Below are 18,808 nucleotides of genomic sequence, written 5' to 3' on the forward strand. Positions count from 1 at the left end.
AGCAGGGAGTGAGTGGAGAGACAATTGGCTGCACCCCCATTAGCCCCTCCCTGCCTCTATATACAAATACTTCTCTATATACAAATACTCTTTCCTTGTGTTACACAAAGCTCTCTGGGAGTCGGGTTACAGGCTGGGGCTGCACCTGATTTCTCTGCATGAACTGTGAGTGGAACAGGTACGGTTGGCTCTAGAACCTCAGGAGTAGCTCCAGGCTGAAAGAGGGGGCTACGTTATTCCCAAGGTCCTGACAATCTACAGGCTGGAAACCCCTGGGGCTTCTATAAATCATACACAGGTACCTGCCTCCCCAAACTGTCCTGCTATCCTATGGCTTGGCGACACCTACCTGTGCAGGTGCTACAGGTACCGGGCTGTTATCAGTAGCAGTGGAAGGACGCAAGCATCTGGAAAGCTTCTTAATGAACTGCTCAAAGTCCAAGAAGAACTTTGCTATAACCACTAGGGTGGCTCCCTCAGTGGTGTGTTGGTGCCAATTAGTAGAGGAGAAAGGTCAAACAGATAGGGCAGGAAAATGTGGGCACAGTATCCACCAGTGATGCATCTCAGCCCTACCTCAGCCGCAGTTGGGTGACTGAGTGCCAAGATGGCGATAGTCCAGGTGTCACTAGCCTCAAACATTGATCAAGTGACTGTTACGTTGCCCGTTAATCTCTTATATTTGCTTGTATTTCAGGATCTAGGTTTGAAGTCTCCCCCTGGCAGCCATGTCCCAAGGTAAGTGCTTTGGTTACAGTACAAGTGAGCACCCAACATGTATTTGAGCCATTGAGTCACTCAACCCATCAACCTGGGGTTTGACAAGGAGCTTGGCACAACAGCAAGGGCACTGAACGTGGGAATAAAGAAGCGCCATAAACACTAGAATCCCATTTGTTATTGTTCTGATGATGTTTCTGGTGTCAACTGCCCGGCCCTGCCCTCTTTTCTTTACAGGCCGTTCTTGCCCTTACCATAGTAACCCTTTCATGTGTTTCAGGTGGACAAGATCCTGCCAAACCCATCCAGACTCAACCTCAGTGGCAAAGTGCATCAGGGACCTCTCACCCGGGCCAGTATTCTAGACCGTACCCTGTTGTACCCCCAGGAATTGAATCCCTAGTAGAAGTGAGTGGCTCCTCAGATTTTAACTCTGATGTTTTATTAAGGGAAATTTTAGGGGGGGGGGGGATTTTATTGCTTCCTCAGTGGGTGCCTACCGGACACCCCTTAGTGCCCCTCCCCCTCACCTTCCCATGTTTAACTAGTTAATCCTCAACTTACTCTTCCCTATCCATCAATAGTAAACATTATACATACTCCAACCCTCCAAGCACTGCTCACTGCTTCTCCCACACATCCCTATTGTGAACATCTTACTCCTCAACTTATTCTTCCTTATCTATCAACACTTACAGTTCACCTACTTCACCCTTCCTGGTACTGATCTCTGCTTCTCCCACACATCCCTATTGTGAACTTCTTACTCTTCAAATTACTCTTCCTTATCTATCAACACTTACAGTTCACCTCACCTACTTCACCCTTCCTGGTACTGATCTCTGCTTCTCCCACACATCCCTATTGTGAACTTCTTACTCTTCAAATTACTCTTCCTAATCTATCAACACTTACAGTTCACCTCACCTACTTCACCCTTCCTGGTACTGATCTCTGCTTCTCCCACACATCCCTATTGTGAACTTCTTACTCTTCAAATTACTCTTCCTTATCTATCAACACTTACAGTTCACCTACTTCACCCTTCCTGGTACTGATCTCTGCTTCTCCCACACATCCCTATTGTGAACTTCTTACTCTTCAAATTACTCTTCCTTATCTATCAACACTTACAGTTCACCTCACCTACTTCACCCTTCCTGGTACTGATCTCTGCTTCTCCCACACATCCCTATTCTGAACTTCTTACTCTTCAAATTACTCTTCCTTATCTATCAACACTTACAGTTCACCTCACCTACTTCACCCTTCCTGGTACTGATCTCTGCTTCTCCCACACATCCCTATTGTGAACTTCTTACTCTTCAAATTACTCTTCCTTATCTATCAACACTTACAGTTCACCTACTTCACCCTTCCTGGTACTGATCTCTGCTTCTCCCACACATCCCTATTGTGAACTTCTTACTCTTCAAATTACTCTTCCTTATCTATCAACACTTACAGTTCACCTACTTCACCCTTCCTGTTACACTCACTGTTTATCCCATAACTCCCCTCCCTAAAGTTACTCTATTCCTTGAAGCTCTTCCCCATTCAACTCATTCTTCCTCACCCTACACCATTTGCTGTATCTCCTATGGATTTCAGTGGGGATTCTTTTTATCCATAAGGGTCATGTCCCATAGACCAAACAAATATTTATGTACTTTATTACCCAAGCTTTAGAATAAATGCACCATCAGAAGAAGTTTCAGAGCCAACATTTTCTTTAAACCTTGCTAAATAGTAGTCGAGCTTCAGTACTGGTTAGTAGGCAGCCAGTTGGTGAACAACAACTTATTTATAGTATGTTTTATGTTTGCTTTCATTTCCCTGAATCATTTGGTACTAAACACCTAATGGAAATATTTCAATGAAAGGAAATGTTGTTTCGTTGGCCTTCCCTGGTTAATGGATGATACCAATAACAGTAACAATCCTGCTCTTCCTTGTTAGGTGGATGAAGTTACGTTCCGGAAAAAAGGTGAGAAACATGTTGGTGTGAATGGGAAACAGAACCCTGCACTAGGAAGCCAATGCCCCAATGCTATCCCAACTAATGAGATCTTCTGCCTAACTTGACTGATATGTAAATAAGGTCAAAAACTGGGAAAGTGATTGGGTTGGAAGACCAGTTGGCTGCCGGTTCAAGGAAGACCAGGGCGGCAGTTGATTACCCCCTAACTTGGTCTTATCTCCGACAGTGAATATCTTCTTGTGGGGAAATGCCCAGAACCAATGGCAGCCACATTTTACTGCTGGCGTTACTAGTTTTCACCCCAAAAATTTCTGGGTCAGCCTGTGACAAGTGGTTGCCACCTTCCAACCTCTTTTTTTTTATCAAACTGTTTCCAGTTTTCGAGACTCCTGATGGCCAAATCCTTTATTCTGTGAAACAGGACTGGGAGTGCTGTGGCAACCCTCTCATACTCAAGTTAAAAGACCCTTATGAACGGGAGGTTCTACATGCACATTTATTGGCTGAAAGTGGATGCTGCAACTCCTACAGAGAGGTGAGTCCTTCCCATGGGGTTAAAGCTATTCCTGATGCCATATCCCAGAAGAATTGAGGGGCCAGTGGGGTCCCTGACTGATGTACAATATATGTGTGAGATACAGATCATTATCCCCAAGGTTTAGGGGTGCAGGAGTATAGGGGGGTCAGTGGGGTTTCTCTTCCAAATATCTCCATCAGTAGGCCCCATATATAGACCAATAAGCGGCCACCTTGGCATGAAAGGACCTATGTATGGCCAACTTACTAGCACTAAGTCAGATTTGCATTGGGACATGGCTGCACCGATAATCAAAGCCTTAAGGAGACACTTATAGGAGCTAATAATATTTTAGGGTTCCATGACTGATACATTGTTTCATATTATAAAATTAATAGCTTTGATCAGGGATCCCCAACCTTTGTTACTTGTGAGCCACAGTCAAATGTAAAAAGACTTGGGGAGCAACACAAGCACCATAAAGGTTCATGGAGGAGCCAAATAAGGGCTGTGATTGGCTATTAGGGGCCTCTATGCACACTATCAGCTTACAGGGGCTTTATTTGGTAGGAAATCTTGTTTTTATTCAACCAAAACTTGCCCCCAAGTCAGGAATTCAAAAATAACTCCCTGGTTTGGGGGAAAAAGATGGAGGTAGTAGAACAAAATGGGGAACATCCCTTTCAAATGTAAAAAGACTTGGGGAGCAACACAAGCACCATAAAAGTTCATGAAGGTGCCAAATAAGGGCTGTGATTGGCTATTAGGCAGCCTCTATGCACCCTATCAGCTTACAGGGGGCTTTATTTGGTAGTAAGTCTTGTTTTTATTCAACCAAAACTTGCCCCCAAGTCAGGAATTCAAAAATAACTCCCTGGTTTGGGGGCACTGAGAGCAACATCCAAGGGGTTGGAGAGCAACATGTTGCCCCCGAGCCACTGGTTGGGGATCACTGGCTTAGATCATTTTTTTCCAGCTGCAGGTTGAAGCCCCGCCGGGGTACCCCATTGGGTTTGTGAGTTACCGTAGTAAACGTGGCCTTCAATTCTCCATCAGTGATGAACAGCGGGAGCCCATATTCACGTCGCAGATCAAATCTCATTCCTTCCCGAAGAAACCCACCGAGGTACAAATACCCAACTAGAGAAGTCACAACATTGTACACTTGAGTAGATGTTTATTATAACGGCGGTTCCCCTTTAATCACAGGTATATTCCCATTCTTATCCTGCCTGCTCTTTATTCATCAGATCTGCAGTGTCCAGGGGAGTCACCCCATTGGACGGATATTAAAGATCAAAGGAAAACCCTCAAAGATTGTCATTCAGTTCCCCAGGGACCTGGAGGCTAAAATGAAAGCTGTGATCCTGATGACCTACCTCTATATGGTGAGTGTTCCCCCCCAACACCTCATACCCTATTCACTAATCCTGGGCGTTATTGGCTGTATTATTACTAATACTGAATATACAATTCCCAACTAATCCTCACAACACTTCCCTCATCTGTTTCTCTGGGATGGGTCAGTAGAAGGTTAGTGCCACAGACACAAGTCTAGGTGTAGGCTCTGATACATTCAGGAACATAGAAGGGACCTGACACTCATCCATATAGGGCCCACCTTCTAATCCCGAGCTCTCCTGCAGTACCTTCTCACAGAAAAATTTCTCACTCTCAACCCCAGATGAGCAGAAAGCCATAGTAATGCAAGTACCTCATACTCTCCCCAGCTATTGGCCCATATAACCCCTCCCTATAATGCCTCCTGTTGCTTCATATAACCCCTCCCTATAACCCCTCCTATTGCTCCATATACCCCTCCATATAACTCCTCCAATTGGTCCATATAACCCTCCCTATAACTCCTCCTATTGCTCCATATACCCCTCCCTATAACTCCCTCTATTACTCCATATAACCCCTCCCTATAATGCCTCCTGTTGCTTCATATAACCCCTCCCTATAACTCCTCCTATTGCTCCATATACCCCTCCCTATAACTCCTCCTATTGCTCCATATACCCCTCCCTATAACCCCTCCTATTGCTCCATATACCCCTCCCTATAACCCCTCCTATTGCTCCATATAACCCTCCCTATAACTCCTCCTATTGCTCCATATAACCCTCCCTATAACTCCTCCTGTTGCTCCATATACCTCTCCCTATAACTCCTCCTATTGCTCCATGTACCCCTCCCTATAACTCCTCCTATTGCTCCATATAACCCCTTTCTATAACTCCTCCTATTGCTCCATATACCCCTCCCTATAACTCCTCCTATTGCTCCATATACCCCTCCCTATAACTCCTCCTATTGCTCCATATAACCCCTCCCTATAACCCCTCCTATTGCTCCATATAACCCCTCCCTATAACTCCTCCTATTGCTCCATATACCCCTCCCTATAACTCCTCCTATTTCTCCATATACCCCTCACTATAACTCCTCCTATTGCTCCATATAACCCCTCCCTATAACTCCTCCTATTGCTCCATATACCCCTCACTATAACTCCTCCTATTGCTCCATATACCGCTCCCTATAACTCCTCCTATTGTTCCATATAACCCTCCCTATAACTCCTCCCATTGCTCCATATACCCCTCCCTATAACTCCTCCTATTGCTCCATATAACCCCTCTCTATAACTCCTCCTATTGCTCCATATACCCCTCCCTATAACTCCTCCTATTGCTCCATATACCCCTCCCTGTAACTCCTCCTATTGCTCCATATACCCCTCTCTATATCTCCTCCTATTTCTCCATATAACCCCTCCCTATAACTCCTCCTATTGCTCCATATACCCCTCCCTATAACTCCTCCTATTGCTCCATATACCCCTCCATATAACTCCTCCTATTGCTCCATATAACCCCTCCCTATAACTCCTCCTTAATCCATACAACTGTCATTAACTAATTTTTTTGTTCTATAAAATCCCACCACTTATGTTCTTCCTCTGCCCTCCTCTTGCTGATTGTTATATCCCCCATAACTACTTACCCTATTGCTTCGGCCTGACACTTTATAATAACACTAAATAGATCCATTACTTTTTAAAAAATACTCTTAAATATTTCTCTGTTTACAGAAATATCGTGTGGATGAGATCAACAGTGAACACCACTCTGCAGAGTAGCCAGCCCAGTGCTGATAAAGTTCTGCTAATGGGGGGGGGGGGTGGCCCACCTGCCTCCCAACATTCAGTGCAGTGATGCTATCCTCTTAGGGCCCTGGGAACCTACCTACATATGACTGGTTCCATCCCTGCTCATAATAACCTTAATCTAGTGTATTATTTGCTGTAAATCTGTGAAAAACGTTCACATTTCTGGGATAATCCAATAAATTTTGCCCCATATAACTCCTCCCTATAACTCCTCCTATTGCTCCATATAACCCCTCCCTATAACTCCTCCTATTGCTCCATATACCCCTCCCTATAACTCCTCCTATTTCTCCATATAACCCCTCCCTATAACTCCTCCTATTGCTCCATATAACCCCTCCCTATAACTCCTCCTATTGCTCCATATAACCCCTCCCTATAACTCCTCCTATTGCTCCATATTAACCCTCCCTATAACTCCTCCTATTGCTCCATATACCCCTCCCTATAACTCCTCCTATTGCTCCATATACCCCTCCCTATAATCCCTCCTATTGCTCCATGTACCCCTCCCTATAACCCCTCCTATTGCTCCATATACCCCTCCTTATAACTCCTCCTATTGCTCCATGTACCCCTCCCTAAAACCCCTCCTATTGCTTCATATACCCCTCCCTATAACTCCTCCTATTGCTCCATATACCCCTCCCTATAACTCCTCCTATTGCTTCATGTACCCCTCCCTATAACCCCTCCTATTGCTCCATATACCCCTCCCTATAACTCCTCCTATTTCTCTATATACCCCTCCCTATAACTCCTCCTATTTCTCCATATTCCCCTCCCTATAATTCCTCCTATTGCTCCATATACCCCTCCCTATAACTCCTCCTATTTCTCCATATACCCCTCCCTATAATTCCTCCTATTTCTCCATATACCCCCTCCCTATAGCTCCTCCTATTGCTCCATATACCCCTCCCTATAGCTCCTCCTATTGCTCCATATAGTTTTTTTGTTCTATAGAATCCCACCACTTATGTTCTTCCTCTGCCCTCCTCTTGCTGATTGTTATATCCCCCATAACTACGTACCCTATTGCTTTGGCCTGACACTTTATTATAACACTAAATAGATCCATTTCTTTTTAAAAAATATTCTTAAATATTTCTCTGTTTACAGCAATATCGTGTGGATGAGATTAACAGTGAACAAAACTCTGCGGGAGCTGATGGTGGAGCCTTCAGTGGGGGAGGAGACTTTGGTGGGGGAGGAGATTTTGGTGGGGGAGGAGATGGTGGAGGTTGTGGTGGGGGAGGAGATTTTGGTGGGGGAGGAGATGGTGGAGATTGTGGTGGGGGAGGAGATGGGGGAGGTTGTGGTGGGGGGGATTGAGGCTGTGGTTGAGATAAAGGTATTGTACCATTGTAGGCCAAAAACAATGTTTATTTAATAAAGTAGTTAGTAGTTAGTTCTGCTAATGGGGGAGGGGATGGCCCACCTGCCCCCCAACATTCAGTGCAGTGATGCCATCCTCTTAGGGCCCTGGGAACCTACCTACATATGACTGGTTCCATCCCTGCTCATAATAACCTTAATCTATTGTATTATTTGCTGTAAATCTGTGCAAAAAGTTCACATTTCTGGGTTAATCCAATAAATTTGATTATTTTTGTTGGGCCATGCATTTTTATTCTATATTTATATTTTTCACTCACTCCCAGGTACTTGATTTTGTACAATGAGTGCTCCTCATTGGATTTCTATGTATTCCTTTAGAAAAGAAGTATAAAAGCATTATGGCCACCCTATGTGGTGTGACTTCCATTAGATGCTCCCAGAACCTTTAGGCCTTCTGATAGTCCACCTTTTCAATTTCTCCTACATCCTAAGCCCTCAGCAACTTGCCCTCCATTCTATCCCTTTACTCTTCCCTTATATACACAATAAAACTGGCTTTACAGGTTTTACTATGCACTTACCATTCCTATCTGAAACAACAGGACCTTGACAACCACGCTTGGGCGCCCTTACAGCACATCATATTTCCACTACCTATTAGATTGTAAGCTCCAGCGAGCAAACAAACCACAAGTAAAAGGGGACATTAGCTTTTCCAAAACATATAAATTATATAAGTGTTTTAAAGCAGCAATCAAGAAAGTACAAATAGGAACTGATTGTTTCACATGCAAAGACTAATCCCAGTACAAATGGTTCTTATCATAAGGACTGTTGGCTGCTGCTTGATGTTTTGATGGCAGATTCCACTAATACCTTTAAAAGAAGAGTTAGATGACTTCTTGTATAGGACAACTATAACAATTAATTATTACTATTACCATATATATATATATATATATATATATATATATAATTGAAGAAAAAAGGCAATGCACTTCATTGCATTGCTGGAGATGGTTCGGTCTCCTTTGAGACCTTTGTCAAGAGACTGTTTGTCACAATGTAACCCCAACTCAGGAATCTGAAGTACAAAAGAGATAAACTTGGGGTAAAAACTTGTACGTAAAAATGACAGCTGCTCTATTTCTGGCCATAACTGAGACATAGTAGTTAGACTACAAATAGAGCAGCCCTATACATCATAGATACAGAGTGCTTTGTGTATCGATAATTCCTCTGGTGTTCCAAGCAATATGGAACTATCATGTGCAGAATGTATAATGTTGTCCTATTTAAACTCCACTCCTTTTCACTACTATCCCCTAGTTTGTGTAGTGTTGGCCAGAACTTCATCTTCATAGAATAATAGTTTGCAGGTAGGCCATCGTGTACAGTAGAATTATGGAAAAGGTGAAAGATAATGAAAGAACAGTGGTTCAATTATTGGAATGAATTCAACACCACGATGAAGGTCCTAATATTCTCATCAATGTTATTCATCCTGTGCTCCTTCCCAACTTTCTTCCTGGATCTTTGCTGACTCAGCCCCTTACCATCATCCCCCCTTGACCTTCACTTAGCTTCCTCCTAGTGTCCTTCACCACTCCACTGTGGTTATTTATGTTATGTTCCTGCTCCTTTTTTGACCATAGTCTCCTCCCCAATCCTGACTCAAACCATTTAGGACCATTTAAGAGCATTACAAGCCATATCTAATAATATAGCTTTGTTTGCCAGTCTGCCTATTGATGCAGGGGAAACCTGGAGGTACCACAAGCCTGAACATGGCAGTAACTCCGTGTTCAAGAATATCTCTAATCAGATTCCAGTTGCACAGACCCTTTGGATTATGTTGTATTGCTGGTCCCATAGCCCTATGGCAATGTCCCATGAAGCTTGCAACACAGAAGATATAGACTGCACACACTGGAAATTTTTGGCTGGGGAGCCTACCCCATCCATTATAATATTTCAACCCCACAATTCAGTGTTTCGGAGGAATCGCTCTCTCCCTTTGTCATGATCCTGATGAAAGGAGGGAGTGTCCCCCCTGAAATATTGAATTGTGTGGTTGAAACTAGCGATGAACGTATTTTTTTTGCCAGGCATGGATTCGCAGCGAAATTCAGCATTTTGTCATTTTGCAAAACTTCTTTTTCGAAAATTTTTGGTTGTGACAAAAAAAGTGAGCAGTCGCTCCAAAAAAGATGTGGTTACTTCAAAAAAAGCATGGTCACAATAAAAAATAAAGCAGTCACGTCAAAAAAGTTGCGCGGTACCCATATTTTGCAAATTTTTCACCAATTCCCAAAGTTTTCCGCAGTTTGGCACATTTTGCGGTGAAGCAAAGCGGCACAAATTCGCTCATCGCTGGTTTAAACTGTGTAGTAAACGGTGTAAGCTCTCCAGCCAAAAAGTTTCAGCACGATTCTCTATCTTCTGTGTTGCAAGAAACTCCCAGTTCCCGCTATGGCGGTGTCAATTTGTAAAACCATGCAACCACAACTGTGCACATTTTATTGCATTGGGTGGCAACTGCAGTGGGGGCAAAATCACTTGTTGGCACAATTATGCTGGAACCGTGGGTAAAAAAAAAGTCACACTGTGGCTGCATTCATAAACTAGAACTATTGTGTTGATATTTTTGGCTGAATTTTTATTTGTTGCTACTAACTATGAATGAAATTTCAACGAATGAAAGGGAAAATTTTCTTATAGATAATGGAAAGGCGCGACTGCAAAAGGGGACACTTATATTTGCACCACAGATTTATAATGGAGTTGTGTCTCTTTTATAAGAAATGTGATGACTAAGATCCTTAGAGAATTTACAATCACACAAGTAAGAACACGAGGAACACCAACATTGCCCAACTGTGTCTTTATATGCTTTCATAAGATTTATTTTCGAAAGGAAATGACAGAGGAACGAGAGTGCTCTGGAGGCATTTCATGGTTGTATTGCCCCTACCAACCTAACTGATCGGTGGGAGGGTTATAGGATTTGGCACAGTGATAGGAACGGAGTGGGGGAGTGCAGAGAGGAACTTAGTTTAACTTCAGCCTTGAGTTGCACTCAAACAGAGATTCTTTACTTAAGTGACTGCGGGTCCATGGTCCATCAACAGAGGGTTCCAAGATGCAGGAGAAGATCAGGGAATCAGACTAAAGACAGTGGCTGCTCCCATCCAGATAACACCTTGGGACCATTTGGAATACTGTTTCCTGCTGTTACACAAGTCTTTTTGAGATGGGGAGATACCAGCTTCATGTAGATCAAGAACTTGGGACCAAGAAGGTATCTATCTACCAAGCTTTTTGGTTTTCTGAAACAGCTACAAGGAACTTGACTGTGTCATATCTAACAGAAATCTGCGAAAAATTTAAGAAATTTTGACGAGATCCTATTTGGTGCGACTGCGAATATTCTAAGCGAAATTCTGTGGAAGTTTCCCAATTGGTGAAATACGGAAATTCACTGCGAATCCATGCCTGGTGAAACAAATAGCTCATCACTACTTACTGTGTAGGAGGGAACTAGTGATGAGCAAATATCGGCATTGGTGGATTTTTTTCACAAAACGTACGCAAAAATTTAAGACAGAAAAATTTGCAGAGCGACAAAAAATTGTCCTGTGCATTATTTGCTGCGTTTCACCAATTTTTTGCCGTTTCGCATTCTTTTCAAAGATTCACAAATATTGTGACAAAGTTGAACAGGACAAATTCGCTCACCGCTAAAGAGAACCCAAGGTTTGATATGGGAACAGTTACTTCTAATTGTTAATTTTAATGCATTTTAATTGGGTCTTTTATTCCTAATAACATTACAGCAGTTACAGAGTAAAGGACTGAAGAAAAGCAGAGACCCGACTAGAAAAGAATTATGAGGATGATGAGGGAGGAGGCAAAGGAGATCATTATTACTCCCATTAAGTTCCATTTCCTGGGTCACAGTATGACCAATGTAGTTCTCTAGTTTGGCCACTAGATGGCCTTATAACAGCCATCTAGTGGCCAAACCAGAGAACTACATTGGAGAAATTGCCTGAGTTTCCACAAAAACAATCTCTCTCGTATGCATTAACTCTCAGGATGTTTATAGATACTGTTTTATTACCTACTTAGTTTCTAACACACTTTGGCCAGTTTTCCAGACCCCTCAGGGAAAGGTTCTGTACTCGGTAGACAAATACTGGAGGTGCTGCAGAACCCCTCTGATACTCACATTTAAAGACCCCTGTGGACAGGAAGTTGTAAGTGCTCATTTATTGTATGATGGAGGTGAATGCTACAGTACCTGCAAGGAGGTGAGTCCTGTTTATAGAAAAAAAAAACTATTAACTCTAACATGCCTATTAACATGGTCATGTGATCCAGACCTTTCCTGGTCTGACTGATGTAAATCCTGAAAAAAGTTACATTTTATTTAATCCATAAAACACAAACAGATAGCCTTACGCGTTTCGTACCTGGGGGTGCTTAATCATAGGCAGCCTATGATGAAGTACCCCCAGGTACGAAACGCGTAAGGCTATCTGTTTGTTTTTTATGGATTAAATAAAATGTAACTTTTTTCTGAATACTATTAGCTGCTTCTTATGATTTTTTGACGCATTGTGGATTCCAGGAGTGCCTGCCTGCTGTTTTTTCCTTTGTGTTCTCCTGTATGGCTCCCTAAGCTGAAGGTCTGGGGCATGAACACCTGGACCCACCTGAATTGGGGGTAAGATTCCTACATATGTACAACTATTGCTTTTCCTGTGATAAAAATTGATATAGTTAGTGATGTAAATCCTGTTATCAAACCTTCTTCTGTGTTTGTAGATAAACCCCATCCTCTGCCCCTTTTGTTGTGCAGTTATTCTACTGTAGCAGCCAATCAATGCCCTTTGTTTCTGCACCAGCTGACCATTGGTTCTAGTGAGGGCCTTGGTCAACTGCCTTTTGGTTTCTCTTTTTGGCTGCAGGAATCTGTTGACAGCAGCTTGAACTTCTTATTATCTAGTCCATCCTGCCCTGCACAGAGAGGCCTTAAACACATACTCAAAATGATTGAAGAAGAAGGAAAGGCATTTTGATAATAAACAACTATAGAAGCTCCCTCTCTTTGTTTAAGATAGCAGCTGCCATTTTAGCTTGGTCTGACTTCTTTTCCTGGTAGCAGCTTGCAGGCTGGAAACAGCTTTCAGCAGAGATGGGAGGGGGAGAAAGAGCAGAGATGAGGGGGGGGAGAGAGAGCTGAAATGGGAGGGGGAGAGAGAGCTGAGATGGGAGGGGGAGAGAGAGCTGAAATGGGAGGGGGAGAGAGAGCTGAAATGGGAGGGAGAGAGAGAGCCAAGATGGGAGGGGGAGAGAGAGCTGAGATGGGAGGGGGAGAGAGAGCCAAGATGGGAGGGGGAGAGAGAGCTGAAATGGGAGGGGGAGAGAGAGCCAAGATGGGAGAGGGAGAGAGAGCCAAGATGGGAGGGGCAGAGAGAGCTGAAATGGGAGGGGGAGAGAGAGCTGAAATGGGAGGGGGAGAGAGAGCCGAGATGGGAGGGGGAGAGAGAGCTGAAATGGGAGGGGGAGAGAGAGCCAAGATGGGAGGGGCAGAGAGAGCTGAAATGGGAGGGGGAGAGAGAGCTGAAATGGGAGGGGGAGAGAGCAGAAGGGAGGGAGAGACAGGAGCAGACTAAACAGACTTGTGCTAGTGCCCTGAAGGATTTTTATGAGAGCAGGAAGTCTGACTCAGAAGAACATGTATACAGAATAAAAGGAAAGAAATGTGGTGTTTCTTTTGATCGAGGACTCAGTGCACCATTTCTGTGACCTTTCTGATAAAACTTAATTAGTTTTTACCTTTCCTTCTCCTTAAAATACCTTACCACAGCCTACTTGTGGAAAGTGAGCTGGGCTACTGGAATGGATCGCCTGGTCCGCCTGTTCCTTCTAGAACCCTATAGCCTTCCAGACCCGACAGCAAAACCCTTTAGACAGAGAAAGCATTCTCTGTAAAGCTAAAAGCTTCCCCTATGGAGAACATATTACTTATTTCTTTGGTCACTCTACCACAATAGTCTTTTATTTTGTGCCCCTTTTTATGTTTCAATAAGGCCAAAGTAGAACCTAACTTGATCCCAATACATTGCCCAATTCAACAATTAAACATAGCACATACACTCCCAGATCACCCCTCTGTCCATATCCTCCTACAAGGTTATACACTGCTCTTGTATCATTTTCCAGCTGCAGATAGAAGCTCCGCCTACATATCCAATCGGCTTTGTTAGGTTCTTCTAATGGCCGCCTGAAATTCTCCATCAAGGATGACCGGGGAAGCCCATATTTGCATCTCAGATTGGTGCTTTTACCTTTCCAGAGGTCCCCATCCAGGTAAAACAAAATGGTCAGTGTGTCTATCTATCTATCTATCTATCTATCTATCTATCTATCTATCTATCTATCTATCCATCTATCTATCTGGCAAAAAGTATAATGCTGCATTTACTGCAGTAACAAATTACCCAAATATAGGATTGTGGGGTTGTAACTCAACCGGAAACAGGGGGCCTTTGGGACAAGGCATTGAAGGCCATCTGAGAAGTAATGGCACCAAAACCAAAATGGCGACTTGAGTCTCTAACAAAAGTAAAAGATACTAGGCTAGCAAAATGGAAAACAATGACTAAGATATAATTAATCCTTTTAGGAGGCAGAACAGCCCTATTGGGTTTATTTAATGGTTAAATGATTCCCTTTTCTCTGTAATAATAAAACAGTACCTGTACTTGATCCCAACTAAGATATAATTACCCCTTATTGGGGGCAGAACAGCCCTATTGGGTTTATTTAATGGTTAAATGATTCCCTTTTCTCTGTAATAATAAAACAGTACCTGTACTTGATCCCAACTAAGATATAATTACCCCTTATTGGGGCAGAACAGCCCTATTGGGTTTATTTCATGGTTAAATGATTCCCTTTTCTCTGTAATAATAAAACAATACCTGTACTTGATCCCAACTAAGATATAATTACCCCTTATTGGGGCAGAACAGCCCTATTGGGTTTATTTAATGGTTAAATGATTCCCTTTTCTCTGTAATAATAAAACAATACCTGTACTTGATCCCAACTAAGATATAATTACCCCTTATTGGATGCAAAACAATCCTATTGGGTTTAAATAATGTTTTATTGATTTTTTAGTAGACTTAAGGTATGGAGATCCAAATTACGGAAAGACCCCTTATCCGGAATACCCTTGGTCCCGAGCATTCTGGATAACGGGTCCTATAACTGTACTTTTTCACCCTTTGAGCAAACTTTCCCTCTGCCTGTGCTACGGCCATAGGGAAATGATATACTCATGTTACTGCCCCCTAGTGGCACCATATACCCCACATAACCTGCCAGCACTATAAAAAGCAACCCATTACATTCTGTGCCTGCACACGTAGGACAATGCCACCTACTAATCCCTTTGACATCATAAAAGATTTACTATTGTTCTTAACTTAGACCCGTGGTTGTTACTAAATGAGCTGCTAGAATAACAGCCCTTTTTGGGAATAGTCCCTGTTACTGATTTACCGTATGTAACAATCTTTATGGTCCCTAAACAGAAATACATTCTGGCGTCGCTGTTTGTAAACACTAACAGCCCCACTAGTACATTGAAAGGATTCAGGCAGCCCACCGACTATAGGTCCCCATACACGGGCCGATTGTAGCTGCCGATATGGGTCCCTTAGACCGATTTTGTAGCTAATTGGCCCGTGTATGGGGACTACCGACGGCCATGCCTGACCAACATCTGGCCTGAAATCGGCCAGATCTTGATTGAGCAGGTTAAAAAATCTACTCGGGTTGACTTCTCCTATGCCCATCATTATAATTCATTCCCTGGGGCCAAACAATCAAATTACCCTGGATTCTCCCGATATCGGCCACCCGTAGGTGGGGATCGCCAAGCGAGCGGATCTGAAGGTGGATGGGCACCTTAATGAAGATGAATCTCTTTAGGGCCCCTGTTTGTTATCACTTATTTCCTTTGTATTTCAGGCTGATGGTCTGACCCATAAACATTACCCACAGTTGGAATCTTCCAATGAACACTGGTCCTTTCCCCACTAAACTTTCGCCTACTGCTACTCTAGTAAAAGGACAATCACATGGAGGCAATTGGTTTACAAGCTCTACATTACTTGTTGCCCAATCCCAACAGCAGCACTGTGGGCCAACTACCAACTCTTACACCTACATAAACCCAGAGCAATCGCTGGGAATCAAAGTGCCTGTAGGGGATGTTTCTACATCTCAATTCATAGTCTGTGGACTCTGTATCATCTATTCACATGGTTGGGAAATGTGGGGGGTAATTTTCTTGGAAACCCATACTGTTGTTTGTTGCTCGGCATATACCTACCCATAAGGATATTACTATTCTGCCCCCATCTTGAAAAAATAAGTTGCCATTGTCAGAATACCCTTACCCTGACATCTAACTTTGGATTGCTTGTGTTTTATTGCTATACCGCACCTAATGGTTTTTTGGACATGTTCAACATAAATAGCCAACCAGCCCCATATAGGATTTCTAGAAGTTTGTATACGACAGGTACCAAGGAACAAGGATCGGCTTGGTTGCGTCATAAGGGCACCTTTAAGTGTGGAAGGAACAGGTGTAAGGCCTGTGGAGTTATAAATGTGTCTAGGACCTTTACGGGTCAGATTTTTGATATCCCACAGTATTTTAACTGTCAGTCAAGTGGGATTGTTTACCTAGCCACATGTGTATGTGGTGCTCAATACATTGGTAAAACAATTAGGAAGGCTGGGACCAGATTCCTGGAACACCTATTGGCTGTAGAGAGACAGGATTATAAATCAGCTATAGCTAAACACATGAGTGAGAAGGGTTGCGACACTGGCCATGTGACTTTCCAAATTATTGATAAACCAAGGGTCAATATAAGGCAAGGAGATTTGGATAATAGGCTACTGGAGAGAGAAGTTTATTGGATCTATCGTCTTAAGACAACTGAACAATACGGGGGCCTTAACAGAGAATGGGAGCTGTCATGCTATTGTAAATTAATAAGTATTTTTAATACATTTTCATTGTTCCAATTATGGTGACTACATATATTATGTGTTCATGTTTTTTGGAACCTTGGATGATGTATGGTCATGCTTATTGTACCCTTTGGTTTGATCTAGTGTAACCTTGTGATTGTCCTATGTAGCATATCTTGCTGCATTTCATTATATACACCTGACATTCTTTTGTTACTATTGATACATGTTTTGTATCTTTCCCTTTGATATGTTGGTTACTTCTACAGCGACTGTTTCGGGTCAGGGAAATTTCTGTGCTTTTTTGTACATTTCTTTCCTTATCCTGTTGCTCTTATATATGTTTTTAATCCAAGTCATTACTTATCTGACCACTGCTTAGGCACTTAGGGGGTTAATGTTGTGTAGATGGGTGTATCTTTTGATGGGGTTAATTGGATAAATACTGGTGGGTGTTTGGATTGTAAATTCAGCTTCTGATGAAGTGGCATGCTGGCCACGAAACGCGTTAGGCTGTAAGGGTATGGACGCTATTCTCCTATGTTTTTAACGCAATGCAAATAAATATGTGATTTTACTGCAAGTGCTGTCCGGCGTTCCGCTTCCATTACCGTTTGTACTTTGAAAAGCTGCTCTGGGGTAGCTGAAACCACTGGTAGATGAGCATGTGGTTTCATTATAGAGACGTTGGATGGAGAAGTCTTCCCTTGCCCACACCATGTTTCCTTATAATAGAGTGGAAATTCCCACTCCAGTAGTTGCTCACAACCATCACCATCTCAAGACCATAGCACGAGAGATACCACCGCTAGAGAGCGAAGCAAAGTTTACTCTAAGGAATCACATTGTGTGGGCAAAGGAAGACTTCTCCATCCAACGTTTCTATAATGAAACCAGATGCTCGTCTACCAGCTTATATAAACCTCTGGTAGACGAGCATCTGGTTTAATTATAGAGACGTTGGATGGAGAAGTCTTCCCTTGCCCACACCATGTGATTCCTTATAATAGAGTGGAAATTCCCACTCCAGTAGTTGCTCACAAGCATCACCATCTCAAGACCATAGCACGAGAGATACCACCGCTGGACAGCGAAGCAAAGTTTACTCTAAGGAATCACATTGTGTGGGCAAAGGAAGACTTCTCCATCCAACGTTTCTATAATGAAACCAGATGCTCGTCTACCAGCTTATATAAACCTCTGGTAGACGAGCATCTGGTTTAATTATAGAGACGTTGGATGGAGAAGTCTTCCCTTGCCCACACCATGTGATTCCTTATAATAGAGTGGAAATTCCCACTCCAGTAGTTGCTCACAGCCATCACCATCTCAAGACCATAGGACGAGAGATACCACCGCTAGACAGCGAAGCTTCTGGGAATGGACATTTTAGGTTAAGGACCCACAGAGCAGTACAGTTACTCCAGATAGACTTGAGGTTGCATAGGGTTTGACAACGTTTTTCTCCCCACTATACCAGCTAGTTCCCTAGCCCATGGATTGGGTATAGGAGGAGAGCTGGAAAAGTAGGTCACTTTTAGGGGGTGGGAGGCTTTCCTTGCAAGACAGACAGGCAAGAAAGGAAGGCAGGAAAGTGGAAAGGCGGCAGTACGGTGGCTCAGTGGTATTGCTGCCTTGTAGCGATCAGGTCCTGAGTTTGATTCCAGCCTGGGCACCACCAGCAAGGAGTTTGTATATTCTTCTGTCTGCATGGAGTCTTCGCAGGTATTTGGCTGCTATTATATTGCCCCTAGTGTGTGAATTTGAAAGGGACCTAGATTGTAAGCTCCACTGGGGCAGGGACTGATGGGAATGATGAATAATGTCTGCAAATACACTGGCACTGACTGATGCCGATTGACACCCTGAGAAAATCTTTGCGGAAGAGCAGGGAGTGAGTGAAGAGACAATTGGCTGCACCCCCATTAGCCCCTCCCTGCCTCTATATACAAATACTTCTCTATATACAAATACTCTTTCCTTGTGTTACACAAAGCTCTCTGGGAGTCAG

The 18,808-nt window shown here is 43.1% G+C and overlaps 1 protein-coding gene across 2 annotated transcripts; it reads left to right on the top strand.

Moving 5' to 3' along the window:
* LOC101731311 (phospholipid scramblase 1-like) lies at positions 1-6,656 on the top strand. Of its 2 annotated transcripts, XM_031899575.1 has the most exons (8): positions 7-178; positions 698-738; positions 1,001-1,128; positions 2,680-2,707; positions 3,079-3,236; positions 4,195-4,344; positions 4,469-4,606; positions 6,316-6,656. In XM_031899575.1, exons 2-8 carry the CDS (start codon positions 729-731, stop codon positions 6,361-6,363), a joined length of 660 nt encoding a protein of 219 aa, XP_031755435.1. In that variant the 5' UTR covers positions 7-178; positions 698-728; the 3' UTR covers positions 6,364-6,656. The 2 variants fall into 2 exon arrangements, with proteins under 2 accessions (XP_031755436.1, XP_031755435.1); XM_031899576.1 differs by lacking the exon at positions 6,316-6,656 and having other exon boundaries at positions 1-178; positions 4,428-4,600.
* Positions 6,657-18,808: the final 12,152 nt, after the last annotated feature.

The sequence above is a fragment of the Xenopus tropicalis genome, chromosome 3, assembly GCF_000004195.4.
Source record: "Xenopus tropicalis strain Nigerian chromosome 3, UCB_Xtro_10.0, whole genome shotgun sequence".
NCBI lineage: Eukaryota > Metazoa > Chordata > Amphibia > Anura > Pipidae > Xenopus > Xenopus tropicalis.

Coding starts and splice junctions, on each gene's coding strand:
- LOC101731311 (XM_031899575.1), top strand. Junction 2,708..3,078: donor AGTTACGTTCCGGAAAAAAG/GTGAGAAACATG, acceptor AACTGTTTCCAG/TTTTCGAGACTCCTGATGGC. Junction 3,237..4,194: donor GCTGCAACTCCTACAGAGAG/GTGAGTCCTTCC, acceptor ATTTTTTTCCAG/CTGCAGGTTGAAGCCCCGCC.